Raw genomic sequence first — 12,911 nt, forward strand, 5'->3', positions numbered from 1 at the left:
GAACAGTTTTTAGGAGTGTGCAATTTTCTTAACAGGCAGCAGCTTTGCCCAGTAAAGAAGAGCCTTCCTCGTGCAGCAACGAAAAGAAGCAAGACCTCCAACTGTGAAGTCCCATAACAAGAAAGTTCAGAGCCCACTCAAAATATTGCAAAACGGATTTGCCTACCATTTGCAGTATACAGCATCCAAGAAGGCAAAACTTGGGAAAACCATTGTGCCCGATTGAAACCTAGGAGCATCAGTGCCACTGTTTTGGTGGCAGCTCAGTACAACAGGACTTACTGATGGGAGTGAAGTTGGGACATATCACAGCGTGACTGGGAAATATGGAATCAATGTAGGAAACTGGATCCCAGGGAAAATTTGTCTCCTGTGAAGATCACAATTTGACTAACAGATACTACAGCTCTCAGAAACACTTCCCAGAAGAAAACACCATGCAAAACAACATAGCAAAGCCAGCAAGTACAACAGGGGAGCTTTTGTTACCTTCTGAGCTGCACTAACACAGCGCTGATATTCCTTAGCCAGCTCCGAGCATTTGAGCACTTCACGTTTGTTTTCTTGGTAGCACTTCAGAATTTCAGACTGCAGGCTTGCACAGACAGGATCAGTGTTCCTCCTCCTGCAGGGAAAACAAGCATAGAAAGATGTGTGAAGAGAAGTTTTCACTCGCTTAGTATCACTTTACCAGTGACACACATAATAATCTTGTTTTGGAGTCATCTAGTCCTAATAGAGAAACTGGTGGGAGCAGCAATCATCAAAGTGGGTCAAATGAGCAACAGTGGCCTTTCAGCTGAAAAATCCAGGATACTTCACAGAAAGAAGGAACACGTTCTTTCTAGGTTGTGTGGAAGGCTGTTTCATCCTTAGAGAAAACAAAACAACAAAAAAATCTCTAGGAGGTTTAATGATTTCACCAACTCACATTGGAAATCTTTGGCAAAACTCAGGAATCCTGGCTAGGCCTGCACTAGATCTGTAACAGTCTGACAAGGAACTGAACGGACTTGTTGAATAAGCCACCTCGATCTATTGAATTCTCATCTGTTTAAACACTTCAAAAAATCCAACATGGTTGAAAGCACTGCAATTCTTCTAGTGACTAGAAAAAATGGAATAATAGCAAGACCAGATATCTGTTTCTTTGTATTTCTGAAGCAATTAGTACTCATACCCTGTAAATGGCATTGACAGCTACCCAAGAACAATTAGGGATGATGTTCTTATACTCTAATGTGCATGTGTACATATGGCACATCATCAGCAACAGTACCAATAAAGGGGAAGGTCGTTGTAAAACAATACCAGCAACAATGGCACAAACACAGTAATGACAGTGTCATCAGCTGCACAGACAGGCAGACACAAATTGCAGGAATTTGCAGCACAATTGCCATGGTATGTTTTACCAGAGAACAAGAGAACATATGCTTAGGTGTAGCAATCCTCAGATGCCGCCTCCTAAGTCACAAATTCATTTAATTCCTTGCATTTTCTGCCCCAATATGCCTAGAGAGATCTGTGCCCAAACATCAAATGTACCTCTTCCTTCCAAAGCGCTTGATGCTACAGGCAGGCATTAACGCCATGCGATGATGCATTCATTTCCACAGTAACAACAGGCACTCATTCAGCAACAGGGCTTCACAGTGAGACAGAGAGAAAACATGACCTGGTTCCTGTGCGTGTCTCATTCTCTCAGGTGGAAGAGATTTCTAAGAAACATGAAATCTTAAACCAGGATCTTCTAAAAGCTTTTGGAGAGCTCAGCTATAAATTTCCAAATCATGCTCATTTTTGTAAGGTGCTCAGGAAGGCAAGTACAAGGGCCAAAAGAAGAAAAAAATTCCATCCTTTCCATATCAGCAACCTAGTTGCTCCCTCAAAATAGTTTGGATGAGACATACTCCAAATGCTACTTCTTTAGTCCTCAGTCTTACGGCCAACATACATGGACAGACTAAGAATTTATCAGTAATAGTCTGACAACCACACTTTAAAACACTGAGGTTTAGGTCAGAAACCGCCAAAGATACTGTACAGATTTCCTTTTTCCACCTCTTTACTAATCTTACAGCTTTTAGAAGAAACTTATTCCATGCATGGACTCTAGAGGCTAGCGTGCATTTCCAATTTCTATGTTCCATCGCAAATCACCTTTAAAGCCTCTAAAAATCCATATTCTAAAAAAATCTTCAGATTTTGGAATAGAAAAGAACCCAGGGAGAGCTTCAGAAACTCATAATGTTGGCATTTTGCTTTGTCACTAACTTTAATATCACTCTAATCAAATCAGCAAGACTGTGGAAACGATACCAAACAATACCAGGTCAGGAAATACCACCAAATCCCTCAATTCATTGAAAAAGTTAAGACTTTTAAAATTAGGTTTTTTAAACTCAGCCACGTCAAACTGAAGGGCATTTTGTAATTTTCATGCGGAGAGCTGGAAGAGCAAAAAGGTACAGTATGCCACAAAACAGTCTGTATTCATCTGAACTGAACAATATGGTACAAACATCTCAGAAATATTTAGAAGAATGCTTGAGGCTGCCACTGTCAGTACAGAGAGATATAGGAATTGTGTCTGGTTTTTTTGGTCTGTTCCTTCACTGTCCCTCCTATGGCATCAGTCTTCATTGCTAAAGTAAATATAAAGCTAGGACTCACCTATGGACTCAGACAGTAGTGCAAAGTCTGTGTCCCTCTTCTTTAGGAGACCCTGTGGTGCTCAGCCCACAGCACAGAGGGCTATTTAAAAGCCATGCAGTGGCGAGCAAGAAGCCCCAGAGTGAGTGCTCCTGCCTAAAGCCTACCAGAGACAAGGGATCAATCAGCACAGAATGGCATGCGTTGCCTGGCAAGTACCTAAGTCAGCATTCGTACCTGCCACTTCCCACAACACAGAGAGGATTTATTGGGTACTAGGTACCCAGAATAATAACAAGAATACTCTCCTTTATTTCTCAAAAATAAAATCTCAAACTGTGGTTATGCATCAATTGTATCAGCTTCTCAAAACAGATTTAGAGGAACTAATCAACGTAACGCAAAGTTGGTTAAGGTGATTATCAATACAGATTACACAAAGCAATATATTAGTGCATTCACAAGTGAACTGGAAATTCAGCAGAACAAGTTAAATCCCACTGAGAATGACATTTCACTCTGAAGCGGGGAGCTAGTGCTGCTTGGGAGATAACTGTCACTGTGTCCCACCATGCAGTGTGATCTATGAAACGGAGAGACAAGAAGTAAAAGTTAGCTCACCATAAGGAAGTATATCCTGCAGAGTCCGGGAGTACACAAGTCACCCACATCCAGCAGACTAGTTCTGGTACCCATCTGGACTGAAAAGGGGTATCTGAACTGCTTTGGTGAACAATTGCTTGAGGAGCTTTCCTCCCAGCACAGCAATCACTACTGCTGTCCTATCTAACTCAAAGGAATGCCACTCTCCCGCTCACGTTAAGTCTCTTAACTTCAGGTTGCAAGATTTCCATGCAAGGGGGAACTACAGCCCTACACACCAGTTGCAGCTTACAGTTGTCTGGCTTTACTTGTACATATCTGAAAGGAAAAGGAATTAAACATGAAAAACCTGATGTAGACCAGCAGTGTCCTCTCTTGAGAGCAATGCCACGTCGACTTCCAAAAGAGGTGGACCTTCATCAGCTATCTCCCTTCAACCTCAGCCCAGCTCAAGGCTGTTGGCACTAACTAACCTTTAGAAAAATTTATCTTCTGGACACTCCACCACACTGCTCTTGGTAAACATCTCATTGTTTGAGAGTTTTTATTATTATTTCTTACACAACGAGGGGGAAGAAACATGGTGGAGCAGGGATGAGGTTTGAATACATAAAGAGCAGAAGTCTAGTACGCTTTGACCTTTCTTCTAAAACAGGTCACAGTTTTAAGCATAATATGCCACCACCAAATAAGGTAGACAATTAGCCTCTGTCTAAAATAAAACATGTTGCGATTGCTACCGCTGTTATCAAAACAGAGGTAAGAGGCTCATTTATAGCAGCTATGAGAAAGGTAAAAGAGAAAGGCTGGGCTAGGAGGGGCCAGGAAATATGGGAGATGAGCTCTGACAATACCTTGGAAATAAATGCAGAACATACAGAATATGAAAGATTAAACCAATAACACACGCTCTCATCTGTTTAAAGGAGAAAAGATGACAGGTGGGAAAAAGAAAAGGATGAATCTAGAAATAAAACTCATTAGCAGTGCCTCCCCCCTCACAGTGAGGAAAGAAACCTTTGCCTCACCACTGTTCAATGGGAAGGAAGGCTACGTACACATGAAATCCATGATTTCAGATTGTCCTTTCCCCCTCCCATGGAGGGATCTAAATCAGGTCTTTGTCTGGAAATGAAGGAAGAGGTTTCCTTAAAATGAAACAAAGGGCATCCTTCTCTCTGCTATCCCTTGAGGTAAGACAGAACGAGCACGATCTTGCTGCATTTTGACACACTGAGAGTTACCAAATCCTCTCTATCACTGCGTATTCCCTTTATTTAATAAATGAAATCTCATCAACTTATCCTTCTTCTATTATCACTGCTGACATCAATCTGATAATATTGGCTTGGCGTGGAATCGTGCTATTATATGTCCTCTTGATATTTAATTTAAGAGAAACGTCTGCAGTGGGGTGAATATGTGAAGCAAGCTTTTTATTACTGGCAGCAGTAAGGACGCTGGGAGTGAATTAGACATTCATCTTAGTCAGGGCCAATCTAGTGGCTCAGAAGAGGTTTTCTTCTTAACCCTCTCCTAACTGTTCAATAGCAGCAGGTAATGGCTGCTCCAGTCAATAAATGCATTCATTTGTCTCAGAAAATTCATTTCTACATGGATATAAACCCCATGAAGAAGTGCTAAGCCTCTGGGATGTCAAAGTAAGGTTCTTCGAGAATTCCCATCATAAGCTCTGCAATAGTAGGAAGAGTGCTGGTCTAAATGTCCTTTAATTAATCAAGAAGCAACACAGTTTCCAAAGACAAACACACAAACTTACTGCAAGAAGCAATTAAGATATTACCATCAGGATACAGACTCCATAGACAGAAGGTTTCACACAGCACAACGGCTACTAGTTAGTTGCTGCTGATAGGTTGCCTTTTTGGAAGAAGAATTATGAACTCAGTATTGGAAAGCCAGAAGATGCGTATGTATTTGCTAGTCCTTCCACCCAGCTGAAAAATCAGACTAGCCAAGCAGAGATACAACTTTAACGCTTTAGGACTTGGCAGCTCTTTAGACTAGTGCAAAATCAGTAACTCCACAGTCAGTACCACACCATCACACTTGGCTTTACCGGTCAGAACAGCAATTCCAGATGGAGTTCAAAGAACCTCTTTTTACCTTTTACTCTGGGAAACCATTCAAGCTGAGAAAAAACTCAAGATAGAGACTGATGGTATCTAAACCTAGAGATTTCTATACCTCTGCTCAGAAAGTGAAAAACAAAGACACACAGGGTCCCTCATAGAAGCCAACTTTAGAGTAGTTAGCTCCAGTATACAGCTGCAAGCAGCAACCTAAATGGGGCAGTAACCTGGAATTTCCTGCAGGCTGCAAAATCCAACAACTGGATTAGCTGCTTTCTGCTGCATTATTTGACTAAGACCAGTGTCTGAGCTAACTTGAGCAAACCACATTAGTCACCACTGTCACTACAGTGCAGACAGCCTCAGAGGTCAGCAACAAGGTGCACGGGTAGCACTGCGAGCAAAATGCAGGGCACAGAGCAGCAGTTTCTGCATGTCAGGAAGGAATCAGAGACGTGTCATATAGTTGGTTAGCATGTTTATATATCTAGGGTACATTACACCCATTTCAGACTAAGCTCAGTGATGCTTTGGTCACATAAATGTGGTGTGCTGCCATGCTGTACTGTACGTATATAAAAAACAATAAGTGGTTAACTGACCTGTAAAACTGCATTCTCCCTTGGGTAGCAGTTGGCTCTGATGGCTTCTCTTTAACATGTCAGAAAAATAACTCCAGACAGATGCAATACACAGCACATAGAAAGGTTCCATCCTCTCTCATTATTGCATCCTTGACATTTACAGCAGAAAATTAAACACAATCGAAGCATTTCATTCACATATAGCAAACTCATCAGCACAGAACAAACAGCCAGGAAAGCTAACTTTCAGCATAGACTGCAGGATGCTGCGCTATCACAAAGCAAACGCTATGGCCTCACTACAACCTATGGGATTCCCTGATCCTGCAAGTCAGCTTGATAACACAGCTTGAATGAAAGAGGGAAGAGTCATGTTGTAGCTGTCTGGCAAGAGAAGTAAGAGATGGAAGAAGCTTAATAGATTAACCAAATGTCTACTAAAAAGCCTGTAATATTTAACCTACATAACCTAGCACTGCGTAAACAAACTGCATGCCTCATGAAAATAAACTAATGTGATCAGGAAGGAAGTATTTCTGATCAGCCTCGTGTATTCAAAACACTGCTCGTCAGGCTTTGCCACTGATTTGGATGGAACACAAGGCCTCCAGAAGTAACATACTGTATAGAGCAAGAGGAGATGGACTAAAAGAAAAAGTGAAACCTCATGACAATTTTCACAAGAATAGGGGCATTTCCTTCAAATTTCAGCTGAAGCAGTTGTATTCCTGTCTTTCTAAACCCTTCTCATATGCCTTGTCACATTGTCTGCAGCACACTACTGCACAGCTGCAGTACTTCCCCTCTCTTTCTCCCCCTCGACAGCTGCATTTCAACAACAGGTCACCTGATTCTCTTTTTCCCTACCTTGTCCATGGAAGTGCCTAATGAATGCATATTTACAAAGTACTATGAGTTTCTGGGTGACGCTGTGATCCTACAAAATTTGTCACTCAAGTACTTCCCAATCTCTATTCCTGTTTTGACAGCTTGTTTGAAGCTGCCACACAATTCCCCACTGCAATTTGTGCACTCGGTGCACCCTTGTTCTTTCCAGGACAGATACCTCCTTTCCTTCTGATCAGATACGCAGAAGCTGTTCTGAAATCTTCTCCCGTGTAAGTAATTAGATTCTATCACTGAGAACAAAAGTTAACACAAATGTCCAAATCTCAAGTGTCAGCAACTACTTGCGTCACTGTACTGCATCCAGTGCAAACAGCCTGACCTAACCCCATTTTCTTCTTCAAACAAAAAAAAACCCCAAAACCCAAAGTCTAAAACATAGAGATTGAAGTGGAAAACAACTAAAACTTAGCAGTTTTCTGTAACAACCTCTAATTTTGGAAATTCAGCAACAATCGCCCCATCTCAGTGATGGAATTGATACAAAGAGATTGTGCGACCTATCCAATGCTGGTTCCAGCTCTCTATCTTAACTTACTCCAACTTAACACAAACTCTCCTGTCCTCCTACATGGTTTATCCTCTCACGCAAGCGGTCATTTCCCATTTGACCAACAGATCATCCTAAAAGACTTTGATTTATATTTTATTGTGCTTTGCCAAGTGCAGTTTCAACCAAATTTAACTGGCTTCGTTAGCACCCCATAAGCTGCAGGCACTGGGGTTTCGGTGGTGGGCTGTGGGTATCTCGGGGAGGAGGAGGGTAGAAATATACAAAAAACTGTATGAAACCATATAAAATTAAATGATCCCTATCCTACTGAACCTGCAAACGCAATAACTAATCATCTCTATTAGCATTCTGCATGGCAGATGGCAAGTGGTTTGGAATAATGAGAGACTTTTCCCCACAAGTGCATAATTCCAATGTACATTTAGATGTAAATTCTTTACTGATTATGATGGTAGAATACTGAGTTATGAGAAACTGCCAGTTTGGAAGATGAAAGGAAAACTACTGCCTCTTCCTTCACTTGCCAAGAGATACAGAAACTAACAGAACTGGATCTCCTGCCCACAAAGCCATGCACCATTTTTTCCAAAGATGCCAAGCTACTAAAAGTTGACTAGCAAAGATGAAGAACCTAAAGTTAGCAGCAAAACGGTCTTGGAAGCCAAGCAGGAATATCTTGTTGCTGGAAGGAGTTCTCTGAATCAGAAAGGAAGCTGGCTCAGCTCCCACAAGGCAGAAAAGCAATATAGCAAGCAATAACTGAATCTGAAAACAACACACAGTCCAACAAGTGACCCAAATAGGGATTTTCTTTCTCCAGATAAAAAACGACATCTGAAAACTAGTTAAGAACTCAGGTTAGGAAGGGAATGCATGTAGCTTACAGAACGTATGCAGCACTGGCCCTAATATACAGATTGTGGTAGTGCTATAACGTCTGGAAGTTAGCTGGGGAACTGCCTGCTGGTAGAACCCTGGGCCTGCATTCTTTGTTGGTCTATTAAATCCGTCCCCAAAAAGTATTCTAACGAAAGTAACTGAAGATGTGATATGCAGATTTCATATAACAGCAAGACATGAGGGACAGACAGGTTCAGTAAATTTTTCCTATGTGAGATGATCTTGTAATGATGTCAGACTGCTAACAAAATGTTCTTTTTAAAAGAAAACCCTGACCACTCATTTGAACAGCAGTTACTTTTCTAAAATGCCACTAAGCACTGTACTAGGTCCCTACAGTTTACACCACACTACACAAAGGGGTATCAGTGACGGACAAAAATAGGAGTCCATTAGTATATTCTGTACAGAGTGGCATATTCTGCTAAAGATGCCGAAACAAATTTTGAGAGGAGAATGAAGCTGCCAGCAGTAAAGTTCAGGTGGGATCTGAAGCTAAACATTCACCTTATTAAAAAAAAATCCCATTGCTTCTGCCCACATGTTCTAATCTTCAAAACCACAGTGACCCCTTTTACCATGCTGTGCAATTTGCTGAGTACTGACTCAGCAAGATCCCCATTAAGCAGCTACTCATCCCCCAGAGAACATCAATAATGGTACTTTCAAAGAACACACACAAAGCCTTGAAGTCTGTTTTTGGGGGGAGGCTGGGATTTTTTGTTTGTTTGTTTTTAAATAAATACTATAATTTCAGTAAGTCCTCAGAGAATTGAAAAACTCCTTATAGAAAATAATTTAGATAACATGGTTTTAAGTTTGGAGAAGAGCACATGACATGTCTCAGGTGAGTTAATGAGACCCATGCCTACTTGAGGCTGCTCCATCGTGCTGTCAGTCACAGTCAGCATAACGCTGAGAAGTTCTCTCTGAAGAAACAATATTCATCTCTGACTAAGCAAGTGCTCCTGTCTTCCAAATACCACTTTTTTGGGGCCAAATTAGTTACGATTGTGGTTGACGTGGTGTGTATATATCCCAGACAGGAAAGCAAGAGACACTTCCAGGACTAACAAGGAAAATGAAAGGATAGGAAGGAAGAACCAACCCCAACAAGGTCCTCTCACAGTAGGTTGAGTATCACCTGACCTTGAGACTCCAAAAGCTGATGGGACCCCATAGCCTGGAAACCTATTTTATCAGAGTAACTTCATGAACTATTAAAATCACACCAAACAAATAAATGATTAAATAAAGTCATCAAAGGCTGGTCTGATGGCAGAGATGGTTTTTCACTCCTTTTAATAAGGGAGGAAAGGACCTCAATCTCATCAGCCAACAACATCAAACACCACCAACTTCCACTGTGCAGATGGATCATCACAATAGAAGGTGTCCACAGCTGTCCTGCCACAGTTCTTATTTCCTCAGAAGGTGAAGATACAGAAGCTCTGACCTACAGAACAAACTATTTTTCTCTTCAAATTTCCCCCACTGGTACTTGCCTTTGGTCTCTCCTATCATCCCTCCATTGCACCAGGAGGAGACTCTGACTCAACAGCAAGTAAAGACACTTTGCACAGCCCGTATAAGCCAGAATCAGGAATACAATTACTGTTCAAAATAGCAACATTGTCCTTGAAATTAGCTGCTACTGAATTAATGACCAGATTGTTACGAGTGTTACCTCAACTTTGCCTTAGGCTGCTAATTAGAAAACAAGTCATTAACTCACTGGTAACAAGTGGTTTCCCAGGCATTATTGCTTCTGACATCTTTAATTCACCACTCTTTTTGGAAAGCTTCCCCAGACAACTTTAACCTCAATCCTCTACAAATCAACCCTGTGCTGTTACGACCAGCACACTATACAACACACACGCTGGAAGACAGAGGAAGAAAAACACAGTAGGAATAAGCTGAGCTGGGTCATTAATTAATATTCATGATACCTTTCCCACCTGAAGCCAAGGGGAGAGGGGGACCAAAGGCACAAGAGGTTCTGGACTTTGGTGTGGATCTGTCATTACATCTAAATACACAATAAAATACTATGAAATCTGGAGAAACCTGGCTTCCACCATGGTACACAGTGGAATATGTAATTCCCAATCTGAGGGCAGAGATCTGCTTCTATTTTCACCGCATTCTCCATGATAAAGAGTTTTGAACTGAAATGTTTCATGTACTCTGATGCACAAAGTATGTCTGTGGCTTGTTTTAACAGCTGCACAAATATCCATGCTTTTGAAAACAATCTGGATTTGGTCTGCCAACAAACCCTGATCTAAGGGTTTTATAATGGCAACATTACTACAGAATACAAGTGCCTTCCATGTAAAAATCGATAGCAATAGAAACATCCCTAACAGACTACATGGAATCTTTGGCACCTCTTCCTTTGCTATTCAGGTCTTATTTTATAAATTCCCAAGTTCTACCAAGGTACCTTTGAAGAAATGCTCTTGCAATTTTGAAAAGACATATTAATATTTTACAGTAGTTTTCAGCACTAACAGAACTGCAATCTCAGTTCATTGGACTGATTTATTAGTCATCCTTCATCATGCATGAGAGGAAAGACAATACTGTGAACACCAGATAAGAACGTTATTTTACTAACTGGGCAAAAAGGAAGTCTTTTTTAGAACCAGCATCTTAGTAATCCCCAAGAACCGAACTTCAGAAAGAAGATTCCACAGCTTGGATAAAGTATGCAATCTAATAAATTTTCAAGATTTAAAATTCAGTTCAAAAAAAGAATAATCTTGCCCAACGGGAACATTTACACTAATCCATTACACATATTCAACTTCTATTATCACATACCATATTCCTAAAGTAGTAGGGGAACATACCTTGCTTGGAAATCAATGCATTGGTACAAACAGTTGCTTAACAAGGGGACTTCCAGAATTCGTAAAGAAAATGTTCACATGTTAATGTAAAAAAATGAAAATCTTTGTGAAGCAGAACTGAAAGTGATCAGAAAGTTTTTCTTTCAGTAAAATTCACACCATGTAAAAATGACACAAAGTCAAAATTGACTCATCTACCCTTTTATCCTCTTTTGAAATTACTTCGGGGAAACTCATGCCTTATAGTCTCTTACAGCAATATTCCAATTTCCTACTAAGAGCAACTTTATAAACATGAGAAACAGCAAAGCTTTGACTAATAACTCATCTCTTTATCTAAAGATCACATGAAACACACTCAGCACTGACAGAAGAAGGAACAACTAGCACAAACCAAGCACTGAGGGAAGAACAGGACCGGGGTGGAGTCAAATCATTTTTTGGGAAGGTATCATCATTGCAGGGCACAAAGGCACTATGTTGAGATAAGGCTGGGGATGAGCTCCGAGCAGTAATCAGGCTTTTATTCCTGAAAACTCTTAAATCCCTATTGCAGAGGATCTTAATTTCAGCACTGAATTAATCATTTATCTAATCTAATGATAGGAGAAATCCCAGAGCAATTTTGTTTGAAAACGATGTCGTCTTTACCCTTCTTCTCCCTGGGCTTCACGTCTGTCCACATAATAACTATTTCAGATCTTGACTCCCAGGCACAGCCCTCTGTTGAAATATCTGAGGTCTTGCAGTAGATTTCAAGATTAATAAACTCAGGTACCACTACATAACTATTTTATAAACTTTCCAGTTCTACACAAACAAGAAAAAAAAAAAAGTCGTTCCTCTAGGTTCCAGTAAGTGTTGCCATTTTAATTGAGGGACCATTACCCTCATAAAATCTTGTGCAATTCAATAAAACCTTCATTTCCATGAGTACTGAAAGTAAGCCATAAATTCCCTGTTCCCAGCAGACAGTCCATCTATGAACTTTCTCCCTCTACCCCCACTGAGTCAGTGTGGTTCTCTACTCCACGTTCAGCCCAGAAGAATACTTACCACTTGCCAGTTTCTCTAACATAATCACCTTAAACACTCATGTCCATTAAGTTAAAGATCTTAGGACCATTAAATGGAACTCTTAGATACTAAGTCCCATATGGAGTAAATCTCTTTGGCAGTTTCTCCATTGGAAAGCTGCCTTGGATTCAAGGCTGATCTCTATCAGGATAAGATACTGACATTCTTTATGCACTCCTTGATAACAGTGTAAAGCATATGCAGTCCTCTCAGCGCAACATGCAAAGCAACACAGCCATCAGTAAGCAGCTTCAGAAACAGTTCTGCAAACGGTAAGGAGATCTCAGAGGGAAACAGCTTCAGAACAATTTTATCTTTTAACAGCTTCCTAATCTCCTCACCCCACTCCTGCAGCTTTACCTTTTAGAGAGAGTCACACCCCCACTCATGCCAATTCTTGCATCCAAATTTAACAACTATAAAAATAAAATAAAAACGTGGTAAGACAACCTTCACAAAAGAAAACAAATCAAATTTTTAAAAAAATCAGCATTTTGAGGATAAATCTAGAGTGCCTGCACTAAGCCATAACCTCTTTACTGATGGTTTTTTCTTTCCCCTTAACAGATTCAGGGACTGTAATAACATTTAATCCTCAGAAGCTAATCTAAATGTAACACTCAAAAGAAGACAAAGACAACGCAACAGAAAAAAAATTTGGCCACTGCCTTTTGGGAGTGCTGCTTTATCCCCGGAGCGAGCGCATTAATAGAGCTTGGAA

General features: G+C 40.6%; 1 protein-coding gene across 1 annotated transcript in view; it reads right to left on the reverse strand.

The window, feature by feature from the left end:
- The window catches only part of LOC104160646 (MICOS complex subunit mic25-like), a 114,926-nt gene that overhangs the window by 37,547 nt on the left and 64,468 nt on the right, over positions 1-12,911 (reverse strand). The window contains exon 7 of the mRNA XM_009698828.1: positions 490-625. Coding sequence (XP_009697130.1) covers positions 490-625 — 136 coding nt within the window. The remainder of the gene's footprint in view (positions 1-489; positions 626-12,911) is intronic.

This window comes from Cariama cristata, unplaced genomic scaffold, assembly GCF_000690535.1.
Source record: "Cariama cristata isolate BGI_N322 unplaced genomic scaffold, ASM69053v1 scaffold28364, whole genome shotgun sequence".
NCBI classification, from domain to species: Eukaryota; Metazoa; Chordata; class Aves; order Cariamiformes; family Cariamidae; genus Cariama; species Cariama cristata.